This window comes from Manis pentadactyla, chromosome 16 (assembly GCF_030020395.1).
Source record: "Manis pentadactyla isolate mManPen7 chromosome 16, mManPen7.hap1, whole genome shotgun sequence".
Classification (NCBI taxonomy): domain Eukaryota; kingdom Metazoa; phylum Chordata; class Mammalia; order Pholidota; family Manidae; genus Manis; species Manis pentadactyla.
In genome coordinates, this window is record NC_080034.1 from 37,144,463 (window position 1) to 37,167,950 (window position 23,488).

Sequence of the window (23,488 nt, forward strand, 5' to 3'; positions counted from 1 at the left end):
TTCCATCCATATTTTACTACCTACATAAAGGCTGATACAGTACCTGGCACATACATGTTGAATGAGTATTTACAAAATGAAGTCATTATTAAATAAATGTTGAATTTCAACTTATTCTTGAGATACATTCAATACATTTATTTTTTAAACAGATTTTAACAAAGAAATTTCCATTTCATCCACATAAATGGAACCCAACTTCTAAGGATTAGTTCCTCCTTTACAATAGTACTTACTTTCTACTGTTGCTCCTTCGTTTGGGTTTGAATATCCTTCTCCTTTCTGTTTGATTCTTCGGATAATGCCTCCATTTTCAAATAAATCCTCTCCTTTGAAATCAAGGAGCTCAACCTAGAAAGGAAAATGGATTTGGCTGAGAAAAGACCAAACAAAGCCAATTTAACATAGTTAAAAGGCAAAGGCAACCAATTCTCCTTTCATTTTACAAAATAAAACTGTTTTATATTTATCTATGCATCTTAGTTATTGGACAAGTAGGAAAAAAAACCACTGCACTTTTCAATACTTGGAAAGAAACCTCATGTAATGATAATGTCTAGGACTATATCCTGTGCGGCTGCAGGGCAAAGATAGACAGGAAATACTAGGAAAACTGCCTTTTGGACAAAAAGCCAGAGCTACAAAGTGCTGGTTCAGAACTATTTTATCTGACTCTAGGGGCCACCACTTTTCCACCCCAGATGCATGGAATTCCCTTAAAATGCAAGAACAAATCCTATCAACTAGGACAATAATCAACCAAAGGTATATTCTACCTACATTTGATATTTCAGGCATTTCCCTCCTTAATTTTTAAATCAGATTTGGCCAAATACATGTACTTAATTCAACACACAATGAATAACATATTATCACCACCTACTGCTTGTGACATTTGCGAACCTTTATAGTTACAACTTGGTTTAGGTATATTTCAAGTTTATCTCCCACACTGCCATCTTGTCTTCTGTCACTTTGGGGTATGTCACATTCACACCACCACTGACCAGAACTTTTATTTCTAAGCCTAGTGTCTTTTGTTTATTTGGATATGACCTTTTTGTGCCAGAAACATGTTTCTAAGAAAGCACTGGCACACACCCCTTGGGTTTGTGGGAAACAATTCAAGAAGCCAGGCTCCAAAATAAATAAGTTGGATCCGATTGTGTATAGCAAGCTTAGCTCCTTGTTCCACTGCTTGTTGCTTCAGAGCCAGTGCTATAGCAGAGCAAATGCTAACTAGGCAACATCACACACATACTTGCCTCAAAAAAGAGAGTTGCATTCGAGGGAATTTTGGGGAGACTGCCAGCTGAGCCATAGGCATATTCTGGTTTGCACAGTAAATGGCAGATCTCTCCTTTCTTCATGGTAGCCACCCCAATATCCCAGGCCTTGATAACTTGACCTACAAAAAAGGAAAAGGTGGTTGAAAGCCATAGGCCATATTAAAAAGATTTATCATAAAACAAATGTTCAAACAAATTTCCAGTTTTTTAAATTACATACTCAGGAAGCAGAAGCTAAAAAAGGAGTCAGTAAAAGCTGCACACTAAGAAATAAATTGTAATTTTTTTTTGAGGGCTATGACAGAAGATTCCCTCCTAAGAAAGATGAAAAATAAATGCATTACTCAACTGCTCAAAGATTAAGGCGTTGAAAAGTGGCAATAATATAATCTTTGAAATGTGGCTGCGTTACAGTTATTGCTTAATTTATAATTTTGACATAATAAGTATATGTTTCTAGGCAGAGATGGAACAAAAATAGTATAGAAAATGTAATTTGTCCTAAGGAAGCCTATTATTTAGTTGGGTAGACAAAACAACAGATATGAAATGACTGGAAAAGAATAAATTACATAAAAGGGCTGATGAAATAGATGATTTCTTCTCAAAATATAGAGTAAGAAAAAAAAGGCTTTTGTTTTTTTGACAAAATGGCATGTGTTCTGTCGAATCACAAGAACTATGGAACTCAGGAATTTTTTTTTTTTTTGCCTACATCCAGGTAACTAAAAGTTAACTTTTCTGCTCAACTGCAGACTATACATACTATACATTAAGTTTCATAATTGTAATTTTATCTTAAAATAAGCAGTCTCAAGTCCTTTTGGAAGCAATAGAAAATGTAGGTAATTTAAAAGGGTAAAATACAAAATTGGGGTGCTATGTCAACCAAAAACTTAAGTGTTCAAAGTGGGATATGGTAAGCAATGAATCCCGAAGGGAATAAATTTTGAAAACTGTTACCTTGAAATAAGAGCTGGCGGTAGGATATTAGAATAAGGGGGGCCTTACACTAAGGTATGTAAGTAGGCATGATAAAGCATGGGTGACTCATAACTTCAGCTTAGTCTTTATTAAGTATTACAACTTTCCAAAATATCAGATTCACTTGTTTTAGTTAATCTATTTACTACACATGCCTATTATTAAAACACACACAAGGTATAAAGTGAATGGTAAAAGGTCATTCATTCCCTCCTCCTAAGAATGTTCACTGTTCTGCTTTTCTTTTGTACCCTTCCAGTGTGTGCTGTTGCTTTTTAAAAACTTAAAACACAAATGACAGCATACTATGCATTCAGCTCTGAACTGCTTTTTCATTTTAATAGAAAGGATATGCGTTTTAGAGGTTAAAAGTGCAACCTACTTTAACCTCAGACTGCCAGATTTCAAATGCCAGGTTTCTGCCCCTTACTAGTTGTGTTACCTTGTGCAAAGTTATTTAAGCTCTGTGTATCTGTTTCCTCATCTGCATATGTAGATAATAATAGTACCTGGAATATAGTTGTTTTAAGAATTATTAAATGTGTCAAATACATGGCATAGTGCATGGATTGTAATATGTATTTAGTAAAGGACAGCCATCATTATCATCATCATTATAAATACAAATGGATCTACCTCATACTCAATGGCTACATAATATTCCAGTTACTCTCCAATTGAGAAACACATTACCAACAGTACTTTTTTTTTCCCCACAAGTCGGCTGACGTCTTTATTGCCTTGGGGGTGTGCTCAGGTTCTCTTGGTGGGGCGGGCCTGCTTCCTCTTCACCATCACAGGCTTCTGGCTGCGCAGGGTGGCACTGGCACTGTGGATGGCAGCCATGCGCAGGTCCGGGCCGTACTTGTTCTTACGGATCATGTGCTGGATACTGCTAAGGGTGGACTGGGCATTCTTGTTGATGGTAGTCCGCATGTAGGAGGTGGCCGGCTTTCGCTGCCCAGATCTCCTCTTCATGACCACCACCACACCCTTGCCGTCCGCCGCCCGCTCCATGCCCACAGCCTTGCGGTGAATCAGCCCGTTTTAGCGGAAGGAGTTGGGGGGCCTTCAGATTGTTAGGTTCGGTGCTGTACGTCTGCTTGTTCCTCTTGATCAGGAAGCTGGGGCAGTTCCGCACGACAACAGTACTCTAATAAGGTTATTTGTCCGTATGTTTGCCTACTTTGTACAAGTATATTTGGGGCAAATTCCCAGAAGTGCTAAGGGATGTACATTTTCAATTGGATAGATATTGCCCAGCTGCCCTTCCAAAATGGCTATATCAATGTATATGCCCAAACATGCTTCATGCTTCTGTTGTGAAAACAATTGTCAGAAGAATCATTAGAAGAAATGTAAAGTCTGCTATCAATATGCTGCTTTCCTGCCACTGATGCTTTTCAAAGACTGCTACAGTTTAGTGTGAGCCATTGAGAACATTTTGTTTTTATAATTAAGTCTGTTATTTTAAGACAAATACACACTCCTTCAGGTAATCTATATTCTGGGGGTACTACTGTACATTTGTTCAAGACATTTAGCCAATTGCTGAGGAGCAAAGGTCTGTCTAGGTACTAAGAAAACACAGGTGACCATTCCCTTCAAACACAGGTGGCCATTCCCTTCAAACACAGGTGGCCATTCCCTTCAATCCAAGGCACCCGTAACATAGTAAGACTAGTGGAGGAGAAAGATATATGCTCTTTTTTTTTAAACAAAGCACGGTAAACACTAAAGAGTATAAACAAGGAGCTTTTGCCTTAGGGTAGGGGATGGAGCAATCAGCCCAAGTTTAATTCACAGATGATATTTTTGCTAGGCCTTAGAAGTTGGAGATAGTCTATCAATTACATCCACAGGCGCCCCACTCATGCTAAATAAATCTTGCCCAGGCCTTTGCTTTTCTTCTCATTGGGGAACATTAAAACTCTGACACCAAGCTTTACAAATTGAATGAAATGCACTGAGCAAGAGGCTGATGTGAGCACAGGTATGTTCCTAAAATTGCTGATCTTGAGACTCTTTTCTAAAAAAACATTTCCCCCAATTAAAAAAATAATACATACTTCATTATAAAACACTTGGAAAGTACAGAAGAACATAGAGAATACAATAAAAAAACCTCTAAAATCCCAGCATCTGGGGTAAACTATCAATTTCTTGGTTCATTTCCTTTCAATTATACATGTACTTTTTATTAAATTTCTACATATACACTCTTAAAACTGGTTATATTTTACTTGATGTTGTAGTCTGCTCTATTTCACAGTATATGAGCATTTTTCTTGTTAAAAGACAGTAACTGAAAACACGACTTCTAAAAATTATATACTATTTCATCTTTTGAATATGCCATAATTTCTTTACTCCCATTAATAAACATTTGGTTGTTTCTTCCCCCAGTCACACCCCCCTTTTTTTGCTATTATAAAGTTTAAATGAACAACTTTGAACCTAAATCCTTACATGACTGTGTATAATAGAAATCTCTTACCTGATACAGTCAAGACTATGATTGGTAAATTAATGTGGCTCCAGTGATAAGAGTTCCACATAATTTTTATGATATAAATCACACTTACCATGTATCATTTGCAATTTACAAATGTGGGTTTCTTTAAAGTGGAGGAAGAACCAGAAGGAGTCGTAAAGCAATCAGTACGCAGAATCCTTCTGGTAAAATGTGTTCTGAAGGCCTACTTATTTTGCCTGCCTTTTACGCATCCCTAACCCAATAAGCCATTTAAAAAATGCTTTTAACAATTCACCTTTATAAAAATCCTTCCAAAAATTGTTCAACTTAGTTTTTATAGAAATAATCCTTCTTTGTTTTTAAACAAATTTCAGTGTTTTATATACAATCTAATGAAATTATATAACTACAAAAAATAAAATGGATATAAAGAGATCTTGACTAATTCTTAGTAAACATCTGAGGAAGAAAAAGGCAGCTCCTAATGTCTGGAAATTGTTTCACACTTATAGCTAGCCAGGCCTTAGTGATGTCTGAAGCTGGCATGGGACATACAGCTAGGCCATGCTAGTCTCCTACAGGACAGAAACAATCTCACAAAACATCAACATCAGACAAGGTCACTCTCAGACAATAAAAACGAACACTTCAAAATTTTGTCTGAGCGTGGACATAGTAACACTGTGCAACCTACAAAATACCAAACATCCCCCTCTCCTGGCTAATATGAGTGACTGCCGCTTCTCTTGCAGGTACAGCTTTAGACTCTCTAGTCAGCCCTCCTCCTAGATAAGATTAAGATACACAAAGAATCACCCTATGTCCTACAATATCCAATCCAGAGTAAGACCCCTCTTCCTTAAACCCTTCCCCAAATTGCCTAATACAAACCCAAATCCTACAATAAGTCTTTTTGAACACTTACTGAGACACTCCGCTGTTTCCCATAGTGTGCATTCTCCCTCCCTATGATGAGTAATAATAAACCCAACTTCTCAACTACAGCTGTGTTCCTAGTGGTCTATGGCTAAAGGGCATTGATGAGGCCCAGTCAACTGACTAAAGCAGAGTGTGGGACCATACCACAGAAAAGGAAACCAGTAGCAGCGTCACTCAGTACATTACAAACACAATACTAGAGCATCAGTTAGTCTGGAGGTGGTTAAGCAAGTTTCCACCACATTTCCCTAGGTTCAGTTTCTAGAAGTAGAATTGCTGGGTCAAAGCATAAACATTTTTAAGATTCTTGATCTTTAGGATCTTGACTGTAGATATAATACACCAAGAATATTTAAATACAACTTATTCCACACTTGATGTAGACTAGCTCAAACACAATTTAAATTCCGGGAGTCCTATTCCACTTGTAACAATATCTCAAATAAGAATACATATTTATACAAATATACCTAACTGCAGGCAATTGAAACTTTAAAAGTATACAAAGCCAAGTATAAAAGCAATACACTGTATCTTTTTCTTCCTTCTTCAATATTATGTAATTTTTTTCTGATTGGAAAAAAAAAGTATTTTAAAACATAAAATGTTATAGGTTCAGTATAGGTCATCAATTCCAACAAATGTATCACTGATGGGGTCTGCTGATAAAGGGAGAGGCTGTGCATGGGTGGGGGTGGTAAGTATATGGGAAATCTATACCTTCCACTCCATTTTGCTATGAACCTAAAACTGCTCTAAAAATAGTCTATTAAAAAAGCATATGACACTTTTAAACTATAACATTTTAATTCATCACTGAACACTTTCACTTGTAATAAAGGCTACAGTGACCACTTTCAAACACTTTCCTCACTGTGAGTTTTGAAAATTGAAAATATACTATAAAATTAACCATCTCAACCACTTTTAAGTGTCCAGTTCAATATCATTAAGTACATTCACATTGTTGTGCAACCAATCTCCAGAACTTTTTCATTTTGCAACACTAAAGCTCTACCCAGAATACAAGAACTTCCCATTTCCTCCTGCCCAACCTACTGCAAGAATTTTATTCTACTTTCTGTTTCTATGAACTTGAATATCCTAGATTTACCTAGATGTAAACATAATCACACAGCATTTGTCTTTTTGTAACTGGCTTATTTCACTTAGTGTAATATCTTCAAGGTTCATCAGTGTTGTAACATGTGTCAGAAGTTCCCTCTTTTTAAAGCTGAGTAATATTCCATTTCATGGATATGTGACATTTTGTTTATCCATTCATCCAACACTTCTATTGCTTCCACCTTCTGGCTATAATGAAGAATGCCATTACAAACATGAGTATACAAATATCTCTTTGAGACCCTGCTCAGTTCTCTTGTATACTCAGAAGTGCAATTGCTGGATCACAGGTAATTCTATTTTGAATTTTTTTAGAAGCTGCCATATTGTTTTCCATTGTGGCTATGCACCATTTTATATTCACACCAATAATGCACAAGGGTTTTAGTTTCTCCACAACTTTGCCAACACTTGCTATTTTCTGTTGTTTTTTTGTTGATAGTAGTCATCCTGATGGGTATGAGGTGCTGTCTCATTGTAATTTTGATTTGCACTTGCCTAATGATTAGTAATGTTGGGAATCTTTTCATATATTCCTATGCCATTTGTATATCTTCTCTGAAGAAATGTCTTAAGTCCAGTGCCCATTTTATAATCAGATTATTTAGCAGTTTTCTGTTGTTGACTTACAGGAATTCTTTATATATTCTAGATATTAACACCTTATCAGATGTATGATTCATAAACATTGTCTTCCATTCTGTAGGTTACCTTTTCATTCTCTTATTGTATTCTCCAATTCACAGAAGTTTTATATTTTGATATAGTCCTATTTACATACTTTTTATTTCTCTTGCCTGTGCTTTTGGTATCATGTCCAAGAAATCATTGCCAAATCCAATGTCATAAAGCTTTTCCTCTAAGTTTTCTTCTAAGAAAACATAGTTTTAGGTCTGAGGTTTAGTTCTTGGATCCACTTTGAGTTGACAGTTACATATGGTATAAAGTAGGAATCCAACTTCATTCTTTTGCATGTGAACATTCAGGTTTCCCAACATCATTAGTTGAAGACTGTCCTTTCTTAATTGAATGGTCTTGGCACCCTTGATGAAAATTATTTACTATATAACTTGGAAGTCTGCATCTGGAATATGGCCATCCTTCAACTACTATAGGATGAAAGCTGTATAGTAGTATACAGAAAAAAAATTGTTTTCATATGAGAGTAGAAAAGGAGGACAAGAAAGTTCAATTATTTTAACTGCAGAAGGTTTTCCCTTCAAAACACATAAGTTAAGAAACACTCAAATATAAGGTTAATCACTAATAAGTTTCAGATAATTAAAAATGTATGATTCATTCCTGTTTTATTTTCACTGAAGGATTCCAAGAACTTAGTACCAACTTCTGATCTCTATTTTAACTCTGTATATTTTGCTAATATTTTCTATTAAAAAACTCATCAATGATTATACTGACATTGTCTTTTTTCTTTTCATGTCAGATAAAGCAAACTAGTTTTTCATATATATTTTTCCTCTTATAACTTACAAAGTATTTGGTCATTTTAAAATGTCTTATAAAATGGCTCTGATAATCATCCCTACTAAGACAAGAAAGACACAAAGCTTGCTGCTCAGGAGAAAGGACAGGTGGTCAAAATCGTCCCAGCACACTCAGCCAGCAGGTTGGGAACTTTCAGGAGATTCCCGTGCTCCATGCCTCTGGCTGGCAATGCAGCACCGAGGCTCCCCACTGTGATACGCAGCCTGCCACTCCTTCCTCCCAGCCGGCACTGGCTCACAAACCTGCTGCCCTGGCCATCGCTCCAGGCCAGCCAAAGGGCAGCTCCACCTATAGAAGCTACAGGGAGGTAGCATAGAGGCTCCTCCATGTGCGCTGGGCCCACTGGTCAGGAAAGTGGAGGCAGGCACTGTTGCCAGGAAGCAGGGAAGAGCTCTTTCCTCCCAGCAGGCACTGGTCCCATGCACCTGCAAGCACTGCAATCGCTCAAGATGCTGGGAAGCTGCAGAAAGCAGAGCTTCTGGGCACTAGGGGGCCCCACCTACACAGTTATTATTCGATGGGAATCATTAGAAATATGAAATGGCAAAAGAACCTAGTACAAACCAAAATCCCTCAAACACCAGGAAGAGGACTAAGTGAAACTGAAATCACCAATATTCTTAATAAAGATTTCAAAATAAAAATCATAAACATGCTCATGGAGCTATGGAAAAATATTCAAGAACTCAGGGAGGACTTCAAGAAAGTGAAATAAACTTTGAAAAATACAGTATCCAAATGAAACATACAATAGCGGGATTTAAAGCAGACTAGATGAGGTAGAGAAGATAATAAATAAAATAGAAATTAGAGAACAAGAATAAAAAGAGGTGGAGGCACACAGAAAAAAAAGGATCCCTAGGAATGAAAGAATATTAAAAGAACTGTGTGACCAATCCAAGCAGAACAATATTTGCGCTATAGGGGTACCAGAAAAAGAAGAGAGAAAAAGGGATAGAAAATCTCTTTGAGGAAATAATTGCTGAAAACTTCCCCAATCTGAGGAAGGAAATAGTCTCTCAGGCCATGGAAGTACACAGATCTCCCAACACAAGGGACCCATGGAAGACAACACCAAGACAAGTAATAATTAAAATGGCAAAGATCAAGGACAAGGACAGAGTATTAAAAGTAGCCAGAGAGAGAAAAAAGACCACATACAAAGGAAAACCCATCAGGCTATGATCAGACTCTTAGCAGAAACTTTATAGGCCAGAAGCGTGTTGCATGATATATTTAATGCAATGAAACAGAAGGGGCTCGAACCAAGGATACTCTACCAGGCAAGATTATCATTTAAATTTGAAGGAGGGATTAAACAATTCCCAGGTAAGCAGAAGCTGAGGGAATTTACCTCCCACAAACCGTTTCTACAGTGTATTTTGGAGGGACTGCTCTAGATGGAAGTCCTCCTAAGGCTAAATAGTTGTCACCAGAAAAGGTAAAACTACAGTAAAGAAAGCAGATCAATTAATTACTAAGCAAATGCAAAATTAAATCAACTACCCAAACAGTCAGTCAAGGGATATATAAAGAGTACCAAATATGACACCTAATATATAAAGAGTGAATGAGGAAGAAAAAGAAGGGAGGAAAAATAATCTTTATATTGTGTTTGAAATAGTGTAATAAGCAAGTTAATTTAGGGTGTTAGATAGTAAAGAAGCTACTTGAACCTTTGGTAATCACGAATCTAAAGCTTGCAATGACAATAAATACATACCTATTGATAATCACCCTAAATGTAAGTGGACTGAATGCACCATTCAAAAGACATACAGCCACTGAATGGCTAAAAAATAAGATCTATCTATATGCTGCCTACAAGAGTCTCACTTCAAACCCAAAGACATACACAGACTAAAAGTGAAGGGATGGAAAAAGATATTTCATTCAAATAATAGGGAGAAGAAAGCAGAGTTGCAGCACTTTTATCAGACAAAATAGACTTCAAAACAAAGAAAGTAATGAGACAAAGAAGGACATTATATAATGATAAAGGGGTCAGCCCAACAAGAGGATATAACCATTATAAATATCTATACATCCAACACAGGAACACCTATATATGTGAAATGAATACTAATGGAATTAAAGGGGGAAACAATGCAATTCATTCATTTTAGGAGACTTCAACACACCACTCACTCCAAAGGACAGATCAACCAGACAGAAAATAAGTAGGGACACAGAGACACTGAACAACACATTAGAACAGATGAACCTAACAGACATCTACAGAACACACCACCCAAAGCAACAGGATACACATTCTTCTCAAGTGCACATAGAACATTTTCAAGGATAGATGTCATACAAGGACACAACAAGAGCCTCAGTAAATACAGAAGAACTGAAATTTTACCAACCAGCTTCTCAGACAACAAAGGTATGAAACTAGAAAAAATTACACAAAGAAAACAAAAACGTCCACGAATACATGGAGGCTTAACAACATGCTCCTAAATAATCAATGCATCAATGACCAAATAAAAATAGAAATCAAGCAATATATGGAGACAAATGAAAACAGTAACTCAACACCCCAAAATCTGTGGGATGCAGCAAAGGCAATTCTAAGAAGAAAGTATATAGGAATACAGGCTTACCTGAAGAAAGAAAAATTCCAAATGAACAGTCTAAACTCACAATTAATAAACTAGAAAAAGAAGAACAAATGAGGCCCAAAGTCAGTAGAGGGAGGTACATTAAATAAAGATCAGGGCAGAAATAAATAAAATGAAGAAGAAAAATACAAGAGAAAGAATCAATGAAACCAGGAGCTGTTTCATCAAGAAAATAAACAAAATAGATAAAGCCCTAGCCAGACTTATCAAGAAAAAAAGAGAGTGTACACACATAAACAGAAACAAAAATGAGAAAGGAAAAATCACTGTGGACACCACAAAATACAAAGAATAATTAGAGAATACTATGAAAAAGTATATGCTAACAAATTGGATAACCTAGAAGAAATGCAGAACTTCCTAAAAAACACAAGCTTCCAAGGCTGACCCAGGAAGAAACAGAAAATCTGAACAGACCAGTTACCAGCAATGAAACTGAACTGGTCATCAAAAAAACACCCAACAACAAAAACCCTGGACCAGATGGCTTCATTGCTGAATTTATCAAACATTTAGAGAAGACCTAATACTCATCCTCCTTAAAGTTTTCCAAAAAGTAGAAGAGGAGGGAATACTTCCAAACTCATTCTATGAGGCTAGCATCACTCTAATACCAAAACCAGGCAAAGATACCACAGAAAAAGAGAATTATAGACCAATATCCTTGATGACTGAGATGCAAAAATACTCAACAAAATATTAGCAAACCGAATTCAAAAGTGCATCAAAAAGATCATCCTGATCCAGGAATTCCACTCCTAGGAATTTACCCTAAGAATGTAGGAGCCCCGTTTGAAAAAGACATATGCATCCCTATGTTTATCGCAGCACTATTTACAATAGCCAAGAAATGGAAGCAACCTAAGTGTCCATCAGTAGATGAACAGATAAAGAAGATGTGGTACATATACACAATGGAATATTATTCAGTCATAAGAAAAAAACAAATCCTACCATTCGCAACAACATGGATGGAGCTAGAGGATATTACGCTCAGTGAAATAAGCCAGGCGGAGAAAGGCAAGTACCAAATGATTTCACTCATATGTGGAGTATAAGAACAAAAGAAAACTGAAGGAACAAAACAGCAGCAGAAGCACAAAACCCAAGAATGGACTAATAGTTACCAAAGGGAAAGGGACTGGGGAGGACGGGTGGGAAGGGAGGGATAAGGGCAGGAAAAAAAGAAAGGGGGCATTACGATTAGCATGTATAGTGGGGGGGGGGGGCACGGGGAGGGCTGTGCAACACAGAGAAGACAAGTAGTGATTTTACAGCATCTTACTACATTGATGGACAGTGACTGTGAACGGGGATGTGGGGGGAACTTGGTGAAGGGGGAAGCCTAGTAAACATAATGTCCTTCATGTAATTGTAGATTAATGATACCAAAATAAAATTAAAAAAAAAAAAAAGATATCCTACAGTATGGGAGAATATATTCGGAAATGACATATCCAATAAGGAGTTAACATCCAAAATATATAAAAAATTCACATGCCTCAACACCCAAAAAGCAAATGATGTGATTAAAATATGGGCAGAGGAGCTGAACAGACACTTCTCCAAACAAGAAATTGAGATGACCAACAAGCACATGAAAAGATGTTCCACATCGCTAATCATCCTACAAATGCAAATTAAAACCACAATGAGATATCACCTCACACCTGTTAGGATAGCCAACATCCAAAAGACAAGCAACAACAAATGCTGGTGGGGATGCGGAGAAAGGGGAACCCTTCTATAGTGTTGGTGGGAATGTAAATTAGTTCAACCATTGTGGAAAGCAATATGGAGGTTCCTCAAAAAACTAAAAATAGAAATACCATTTGACCTAGGAATTCCACTCTTAGGAATTTACCCAAAGAAAACAAGATCCCAGATTCAAAAAGACATATGCACCCCTATGTTTATCGCAGCACTATTTACAATAGCCAAGAAATGGAAGCAACCCAAGTAGAACCCAAGTAGGCCCATCAGTAGATGAATGGCTAAAGAAGATGTGGTACATATACACAATAATATTATTCAGCCATAAGAAGAAAACAAATCCTACCGCTTGTCACAACATGGATGGAGCTAGAGGGCATTATGCTCAGTGAAATAAGCCAGGCGGAGAAGTCAGACAAGTACCAAATGATTTCAGTCATTTGTGGAGTAAAACAACAAAGCAGAACTGAAGACACAATACAGCAGCAGACTCACAGACTTTGAGAAGGGACTAGTGGTTACCAAAGGGAAGCAGGTAGGGAAGGTGAGTTGGAAGGGAGGGAGAAGGGGAATAAGGGGCATTATGATTAGCACATATAATGTAGAGGGGTCACAAGGAAGGCAGTATAGCACAGAGAAGACAAGTAGTGACTCTATAGCATCTTACTATGCTGATGGACAGTAACTGCAATGGAGTGGGGGGTGGGGGGACTTGATAACATGGATGAATGTAATAACCGCAATGTAGCTCATGTGAAACTACTGTAGGATTGTGTATCAATGATACCTTAATTAAAAAAAAAAAGAAAACTCAATGAGGAAAACCATCATCTCTTCATTCTAATTCTATAACATATTCTGTAATGGTTAATAATCAGTTCTCCTAGATTGATTCAATTTTTGTCTTTCCAGATTTCCTGGGGCTAAAAGATAGTTAAGCATTGCTTCAAAAGGTTTGTACACAGGTGTAGTAAATAGTTAGGTCCCAAGCTGCTATACCACAGTTCTTCTCATTCCATTATAATGCCAGCCAATAATCCTAATACTGTAACAACAGTAATAAATATTTGAGTGCTTACTATGTGTTAGGCTGAGTGCCAAGCAATGGCACGCAATATCTTATTTTATCCTCAATATATTAGTATATACTATTATCATCATCACTATACAGATGAGGGAAGTAAACAGAGTTTAAAAGATAGGATAGAAAGGGCATAAGACACATATATCAACAATATGCAGGTATAGCTCAAATTTATATATGTATAGTGTGTGTATTTTTTAGTGCAATTTTTACAGATAAGCTCTGTAATACTTACAGATAAGCACAATTATATTTTAAATACTAAAATCACAAAAGAATCCTGAAGTGTGACTTTCCAATGAAATATTCCTATTTATTTCCTTGGGAGAGGTACAATATAAGGAATCAAGAGAGATCAATGTACAATATTTATGCTGCAGCTCGTTTATATTATTTTTCTTCACTTTGATGAAGTAGCTACTGCTATAACATCTAAGTATAAAATTATAAACTGCTTAACCAATGTTTGTTATATAGGCACTGAACACATTATGTTACAGAAGTTTTACCAGCAGTGTGTTTCTCTATTCTCATATGTCTAAGTATCATCATAAGGGGACCTGTAAAGCCTCTTTCTTTCTATTGGTTTTAGTCTTTTGTTGTTGTTCCTGTGCTCTTTACGGAAGGTACAAGAATGAAATCATAGACTCAGGACTAATCCTGAAGCTCTTCTATAGACACCACCTTTTTACAGGAGCAGAGAAGATTAGGTGGCTTACTCGTGTTTACATACCACAGGAATGAGCAAAGACAGGAGTCCTGGCTTCCCAAGCCAGATGGATGCTCTTCCCATGAGACAATTCTGTGTCTAGATCGGTGTGTCATAGGTATCATAGGTACCAAGTCAACTGAAAGTTGCCTCTTTTCTCTCTGCTCAAAATTCTAGGAAACATGAAAGACTCACTCACCATAGTGTGTTTCATTGAGAAAATCTGACAGTATAAATTCTCACCAATTCTTAAGACTACATGCAAAGATAATTGCCGAGAGAAGACCTGTTACCCTAAATCTACCACCTTCTTCAAGATAGAAAATCAAAGAGAAGAGTAAGAATTTGGGGAGCAGTGGGAACAAAAATGTCTGATGAGGTCATTTACTTGGAGACCACCTAAATTCAATGTGATGCCATAGCCATGCTGGTGGCCCTGGGAGGTTCACATCCCAAATCAACATAAGGAAAAAAATTCTAATTTAACTGTCATCATTATCTGCTGGGGCAAGAAAAACAATCTGTATTTGATTTTGATAGCTATCTTAACAAAACAGAAGATTAATCTCTCACAAGAGCCATTAACTCACTGAGGACCCACAGGAGAAGTCAAAAGTGGCACAGCCAGCATTAGAGTTTGGTGAGTACAGCTGGACAGGAAGCAGAAGTCACCCAGAAACACAAATGCTGAGGAGTACCAGGGAAGACAAAGGAGCAGAGAGGCACAAAGAATTTAACTCCTTAGTTCCTCACTTGTTATATCATTTCACAGATCACACTGTTTAGGCAACAATTCAACTACAGTGTGAAGTCAGAAAAAGAATGGAATTTTAGTCAATACTCAGTCATGGTGGTGAATAAGGGGATTACCCCTTTTCACCCACACTTAATCTGGGAATGAACTAGAAGTGTGTTATATCTCTGGCAGATAAGAATAAAACGACATTGTAATTCAGCCACTAACCTCCAACAAGCAACATGGTCCACAAAGCGTAATTATTTGTATGAGGTATTAATTTTCTTCTAAGATTTTTTAAAAAGACAAAATTAACTGAAGATATTTAAAAGCATTTGAAAAGAGACTAGTAAAAATCACATTTAAGACTTGAAAACAGTAATTCTCAACCTTTTTTTCCTCAGGAGCCCTTTAGTTTAAAAATTGAGGGTCCCAAAGAGCTTTTATTTATATGACATATCCATTGATATTTCCCATTAAGAAATTAAAAATTAAGAAAAATAGTTGTTTATCAATTCTTTAAAAAAAATAACTTCATTATATGTTAACGTAAAGAATCACTTTAAGAAAATAACAATTTTCCAAAACAAAAAATATTAGAAAAGTGGCATTGTCTTATAATTTTATAAAGTATATGTATCTGACTTCATAAAAGACAACTGGATTCTCATACCTACTTTTGCATTTATCTGTTGCAATTTTGGTGAAGTATATGGAAAAATTCAAATCCACAAAGATAGATAGTTGGAAAAGGTGGGAGTACTTTAATAGCCTTTTCAGATAATCATTAATATAATCATCTGAGACTACATCAAAACTAGACAAGTGACAGTTTCATAAAGGTTAGCTGCAATATGGAATCTGAAAGCATATCAATGAACTTTTCACATTATATTACATTAAAATCCATTCGTCTAGCTTGCACAGTGAATTGATCTTTTACCCATGTGTGATTCTGTAACGTCTTGCATTGATCATTGGGAAAATACTGGTTCTGTGAGTTACACAGATCTTCCAAATGTTAACACATTTCACTGAATAATATTTTAAAAATCACATTCATTAATATACATTGATCTCATCAGAAGTCTTTTAAGTTTTGGGACGCTGTCAAGCAGCTTACAGTGGCAGATACAAATTTTCCAAAATTTGTAATTTTCACTTGAAAACTCAATGGTAACAAATATTGTCAGTTGTTTTCCTTGAAGTGTCAGGCTCACTTTATTCATTTTCAAAAAAATATCTGCCAAATACTGAGTAATCAGGTCTGAATAATTCTAGTTTGCCCTTTCGAGTGATAATAGTGCCTAATGAAAAATAAAATGCAACCAGTTCAGCACTCAGCTAAGTAAGTGCATGCGTGCTTTTTCTTGAGATACCCAAGCACTGGGAATGCTGAGTGCTGTGTGTGCTTCCCTCTGTGACAAACATCCAAAACAATGTGAACTCAAAGATGAGGATTTTAAAAAATTAATAATTTTTTGTACTTTATCAAGAACATTCTTAAGTAAAGCTGGCTTTCCACTTTTCTTATTTAAACAGTGAATGAGGGCAGTGACAAATACATGATTACTGGCATAGTTTGGTGCCATTGTGAGTTCCAGCAGTTCTTAACACTGTAGCTTTGGTACCATCAGTGCAAGTGTCAACATAGTATAAAGATAAACATCTTAGAAAATAATTTTGACATTACAGACCCACTAAAGCGATCTCAGGGCTCCACAGACCACACTTTGAGAAACAGTGATCTAAAATATCCTCATTTTGGAGGCAATAATAGGATCCTCTAGCTCCTATATATTATAAATGGTAATAAATCTAAGCAAAACACAACTCAAAAATACCCTCTTACCTTTGCCAAGACTAAAGATAAATGGTTCATTTCTATCATGACTGGAGTCAAACTTCTTTCCGTTTGACAGTTTTCCTTTGTAATGGACATAAACTTTGTCTCCAATCATTGGTGTTTCCTCACTATTTCCCTCTCTTTTGATAATCTAGAAAAAACAAACATGAAAAAGGAGGTGGAACTTTTTCTAATCAGAGAATTAAAAGGTCACACAGTCCATTCTACATCACCCAGGCAGATTTGAAAATTATCATCTGTCCTTTCCAAAGGCCTCCCTTCCAGTTCTCTCCATACATACCCTTCACCATTAGAAAATTGACCTATACTACTCTAAATCTTTAATGCTAAGTTTAATTTTATTGTTGATCACACTATTCCCTCAAAATAACTAACCAATAGATCCTGCTTCTGTGGTTTAATGCCCCATGCTTTGGCATTAAAATCTGCCAGTTTGATACGATACTGAGTGACTTGTCTTCTAGTAAAGGAAATGCCAAAAAGCTCAAAGCTGAAAAATATTTAGCTTTCCTAATACCCAATAAATTAATTTTGTTCTTGCAGAGCAAGCCACTGATGCAGTTGGTCAGTTCTGGGAAAAGAAAATCAAATTACAATGAGATACCACTTCATACCAGAATGGCTACATCTGAAACATACCTAATTTATGTCAATTATATCTCAATAAAGATGAAAAAAATCATTATTCATTTAAAAAATTAAAGAGCTACTTCAAAAAAAAGAATAATTACTGTTCTTCCCTTTTCTAGGGAAAAAAAAGTTTCAAAAAATTAATCTGAAAGAAATCACACAATATTCTAAGTGCTCATGTTCATGAACTGTATGGAGCATCTGAACCTCACGTGGAGGGGATCTGCAACTCTAAGACTATAAACAAGTATTTGGGAATATGGGATGAATGGCTATCAAGGAATCAAGACAGCTATCCATACCAGCAAATGATCCTGTGGTATCACTTGAGGTTTCCCCAGCAAAATGAATGTATGCCTGGATCTGGAGTTGTCTTAGGATACAATCTAGTCTCGAATCATTTTAAAAAATTTAAGCTCCACAACATAATTTTATCTTTCTGGGATAGTTACTGGCTTCCGAGACCCTGGTTGGTCTTAAATATATATATATAATAGTTCTTTAATAAAATTACGATAGGGGCGGCAATGTGCTAAATGCTTAATGTCATCCTGATAACTCTATGAAATAATATTACTGTCTCAATTTTACACATGAGGAAACCTCCTCACAGAGAGGTTAAGTACATTGCCCCAGGACACAAAGTTGGCAGATTTATTTAATCTCAACCAAAAGTCCCATGGTGAAACCTGAGGCTCTAGACAGTGGTAAATATTACTTAAAGAGTTTACAATCTCAAAATGTTTTTTATAAGCCTAAAAATCTTATTAGGTTTATTTTCTAGAACAAATCCAAGCCTGAGGCTAGTTGGGGACTATGTTTTTTGTATGGGTGCTCTGAAGATGAAAAAGAAGGACTTAAATCGAGGTAGGGAGATGCTAAGGACAGCCTACAGAGTTTCCACTGTCTCTAGAAACATCCTGGAGTTCGAGATGAGTAATTCATATAGCTACAAGGTTGATAAGCCCTCTGAAAGAAGATATCATGATATAAATCTACAGCATAAAGCCCTTATTGTATAGTTGCAAGTCTCCAAAATTTGGCTTAGCACATCGCAAATTAGTAGTAAACAGGCACAGGAAGAAGTTTTCACATAAACAAGATCAGACAAAACAAGCTAAAAAATTCTCATTTGCTAGTGTTGACTCAAAAAGATATTAAAACTCAGCTTAACGGTAATATTTAGAATGTATAAGATAATCTTTTTAGTCAAAAAAATTTAACTCAACTATATAAAACTTGTACATATAACAGCATAGGAGAAATAATGACTTAATATGATTAAAATCATTTAACTCTCAGCTTCAGTTTATTTACTTACATGAAATATAAATATATATGTTTAAATGGAAGAATCAACAGGTGCTGATTGCCTCACAAGACTATAGTGAGATACAAATAAAAAAATATAAAAATGATTATGATTACAGAGTGAAAAAAATATAAAGTATTTTGATGAGGAAAGCCAATTCAAAGACATATTCTCTAACGAAACCTCAAAAAATACCTTCACTGCACATAGGAACACAATTTGTATGTAAAAACAAATTCTTTTGAACTCTGCAAGTTAGTCTCTTTTTTTCCTTTAAAAAAGTCTTTTTGAGTTGTCATTAGATAGCTTTAGTATATTTAAATATTAAAATAATAACCCATTTGTATACTCTGCTGATAGGAAGACACAGCCTTTTAGAGTCAGACATAACTTGGACTGGAACCCCAGATCTGCACTTATCAAGATACAGCTACTGGGCAAGTTCATTTACCTAGCTTGGCCTCAGTTCTGCCATCTATAACCTGAGATTAAAAATAAACCTCAAGTTATAAAATAAAGATGAAATGAGAATTTAGCTGTACTGGTTGGCACTTAGTAAGCCTCAAACATTATTCACCTCCACCTCCAGCCAAAAAAACAAATATTTTCTTATAAATAATCTTTCCAGACAGCAAATTTTCTTATATGTCATTCACCCATGTGGCCTTACCTTTAATACTCCTCTATCTTTTTTGGAGGTAATATCCTCTCCCCGTTCAGCAACAGCTGCTGCTGAGTTTTCTCCATTGTTCTTGGCACCTTCATCAGTAGTCATTTTCTTTTATATATCTCAGTAGAAACCCTGCAGAGAAGAAACATGTTTGGCTAGAAAAAAAAAAATCCTTTATGCATATTAAAATGCTCCTAACTAAGCTTTATCTGATCTAAGATTTACTTAAAGCCAATAAGGTTAAACACTGAAAATGAAAACAAAAATATTTGCTATGAGCATGTACTGATGTCACAAGACATGTAAACAAAACATCATTCAACTCTTTAATTTCCATCAGCTTGGTCCCAAATTAGAGAGTAGTACAAGTCAGGTTTGGTACTGATCACTTTCCTTAACGTGATTACACGTATGGGCAAGTTTTCAGAACTTTGAAAAAATTTTTTTCCTATAACCATATTGTTTACAAGAGAAGTAAAAATTTATCAGGTGATCTGATCAAAGAAATGACAACATATCATAGTGGTAAATAGAAAGCGCTTTTTGGAAGCTGACAGAGCCCAGTCTGAGTTCTAGATCCAGCAACATCTGTCTGACATTTGCAAACTTACTTACCCTTGCTGAGCTTCAGTGTCACATCTGTAAAATGGGCATAGTATACTTGTTCATAGTTATTGCGAGGCATTTATGAGGTAACATGTTAAGAGATTAGCTGAGTCCTAACTTGAAATTTTCAGTATTTATTATGATTATTATTGCTCTTCTATAGGGCAGTATTTTTCATTTCCTGCTCAAAGAATGAAGTTATTCCATAGCACAGCATTCAAGGTCCTTCGCAATGTGCTCCTAACCTGTCTTTCAGGTCTAGCTTCCACTACTTTCTTTTACTTTGTTTCATGCAGCTCATGCTCCAGCTAGACCAGACTGTATCCTTTCCCACGATAAGCCCTATGCTTTCCCATCTCCATGTTTTTGGTCATTCTTTTTCTGCTCCAAATGTCACCTCCATCATACCAACCTTGACCTTATATTCGGAGGCTGCCCTTTTCTGTACTTTTTTGCTCTTCTTGTGATTTGTCGTCTATAATATTCATAAGACAGACCTTTAAAAGATTCTTGAGAGCAAAGGCTTTGTTCACATTTAGATTCTCTAGAACATCTTTACCTTTTAGACTGGTAAGACAGAAAGGGCAAGGAATTTGGGCTCCTTACAAGCTGTTTAATGTTGGCTATTTTAACTATCTAAGCCTTTTTTCCCTACCGTGTAATTAGAATAAAATATCTACTTTCGCAGAGTCATCTTCTGGGTTAAATGGTATAATGTGTATTTTTAAAAGTATAATATTCCAATGTTAGCTCTTATTATCAGCCACTCAAATGACAGATATTTTTTCATGCAAGACAAACCAATATCGCCAAAAGGCTAATCAATATATGAAACAAAACACACCTCATTGGCAGTTGCGATGATTAATTCTATATTGCTCTCCTGATTGAATAGGGAAAGTCAAGAACTAATTACTTCTATAGGTATTCCATATTATGCTAAAAATGGATGCAAGTATCCCTAAAGTCACCTGCTGGACCCTACTGTCACACAGTCAAAAAGACCTATTTTACACTTGTGAAAAATGTCTTAGTGATACAACTGATAATCAGGCAACTCAAACATATATTGCCATTTTAATTCAATTCCAGCTGATCTATATTTACTTCAGTGTCAACAGAGGCACAATTTGTATTTCGCTGTGCCCAAAAATCTTCAAAGAGAACACCAAAAACCAGGGTACTAAGCCCCTTTACTTTATTTTCTAGGACAGTTTATACCAAACAAGATCCAAATGCTTGGCTCAGGATAAGGGAGAGGTCAGAATAAAGCGTTCTCAAACAAACAACAGAATTTAAGTACCCAGCTGTAGATGATGCTGGGCTAGATTAGGAAAATTAGATGAACACTGTTGGTTCCCAACTTAGAAACCTACTGATTATAACAGGCTCTCTGACGTGCAGAAACGTGTAGAATGCACCTCAAAAACAGGTAGGAAAGATTTTTTCAGATATTCTGAGGGTCATGGACCATATCCCAGGAAAAACACATATACAAAATAATATCCTGGGCTTCACAGGTATACTGGCATCCATCAGTAGACCCATGGGGAAACCGTGGGCTAAATCAATAAGCAAATTAACACCACCAAGGGAAAGGTTATTAGGGAACAGGACAGCCACAATGCCTCAAAGCATAAACCTATAGATTACTTATCAAAAAAGGAAAAAAGGCTTTCCAATGAAGTAATCTGACAGCCACAATGTCTCAAAGCATAAACCTATAGATTACTTATCAAAAAGGGAAAAAAGGCTTTCCAATGAAGTAATCTGACAGCCACAATGTCTCAAAGCATAAACCTATAGATTACTTATCAAAAAGGGAAAAAAGGCTTTCCAATGAAGTAATCTGACACATACCCCCTTAATACAAGTGATCTGTATTATGATTAAACTCTGCCCTTTACCAATAACATAAACTGATATCATTGTGCCTCCTGATGTGACAATAATGGCAAGTATGCATGTGGTATTCCTCCCAAATATATTTAACCTGAATCTAATCAAGAAGAAAAGACAAGACGGAGAAGCCAGAATGATGCCATGAGTAGGACAGCGAAAATCTCCTCCCAAAACCATATATATTCTTGAAAATACAACAAGTACAACTATTCCTAAAAGACAGACCAGTGGATACAGTACAACAGCCGGCTACATCTACATCTGTGAGAACTCAGCAGCTCATGAAGGGGGTAAGATACAAGCTGCAGCCCAGCGGGACCTGAGCACACCCCCATCCCAGCTTGCCGGTGGGAAGAAAGGAGTTGGAGAGGGAAGGGAGTGAAAGCCCAAGACTGCTAAACAACCAGCTCGAGTAACCCGCACCTAGAGCACAGACACACAGTGCACAGTGTGCTGGATATTAGAGAAACGGGAAAGCAAAATCTGCAAGCGGGTCCCCACAACCGGATAACCCAGAGGCTGCTCCAGGAGTGCAGGTAACCGACACAGGCAGCAGAGAAGGGCAAAGCAACCAGCAAACAGGAAAGGACTTTGTTCTCCCAGCTGACACATGCGGTACCTGCCTATAGCTACCTCTATTGCCATGAAAAGGCAGAAGAATCTGGACCACTCCAGAATTACCCAGACAACCCACGAGAGATTTAACCAATCTTCCTAAAAAAGAATTTAAAATAAAGGTTATAACCATGCTGATGGACCTGCAGAGAAATATGCAAGAGCTGAAAGATCAAGTTGGGAGGGAGAATACAGAAATAAAGCAATCTCTGGAAGGACTTAAAAGCAGATTGGATGAGGTGCAAGAGGCCATTAATTGAAGAGAAATCAGAGAACAGGAATACAGAGAAGCTGAGGCAGAGAGAGATAAAAGGATCTCCAGGAATGAAACAATATTAAGAGAACTGTGTGACCAATCCAAATGGAACAATATTCACATTACAGGAGTACCAGAAGAATAAGAGAGAGAAAAAGGGAAAGAAAGTGTCTTTAAAAAAATAATTGCTGAAAACTTCCACAAACTGGGGAGGAAATAGTCTTTCAGACCATGGAGGTCCACAGAACTCCCAACACAAGGGACCCAATGAGGACAACACCAAGACATATAATAATTAAAATGACAAAGATCAAACACTACGACAAAGTATTAAAGGCGGCCAGAGAGAGAAAAAAGGTTATGTACAAAGAAAAATGCATCAGGCTATCAAAATTCTCAACAGACACTTTACAGGCCAGAAGAGAATGACATGATATATTTA

At 36.5% G+C, this 23,488-nt stretch overlaps 1 protein-coding gene and 1 pseudogene across 5 annotated transcripts in view; both read right to left on the reverse strand.

Moving 5' to 3' along the window:
• Positions 1–23,488, reverse strand: part of LOC118929706 (peptidyl-prolyl cis-trans isomerase FKBP5) — a 104,929-nt gene that overhangs the window by 42,308 nt on the left and 39,133 nt on the right. For all 5 annotated transcript variants that reach the window (XR_008994458.1, XM_057494256.1, XM_057494253.1 and 2 more), the window contains 4 exons: positions 19,668–19,799; positions 17,041–17,185; positions 1,266–1,408; positions 237–351 (listed from right to left, as the gene is read on the reverse strand). Coding sequence is in view for 4 of the 5 variants with exons in the window: in XM_057494256.1 (XP_057350239.1) it covers positions 237–351; positions 1,266–1,408; positions 17,041–17,185; positions 19,668–19,772 (508 nt within the window). In the remaining variant the exon portion in view is untranslated. The remainder of the gene's footprint in view (positions 1–236; positions 352–1,265; positions 1,409–17,040; positions 17,186–19,667; positions 19,800–23,488) is intronic.
• On the reverse strand, positions 1,415–6,420 carry LOC118929720 (60S ribosomal protein L28-like; annotated as a pseudogene).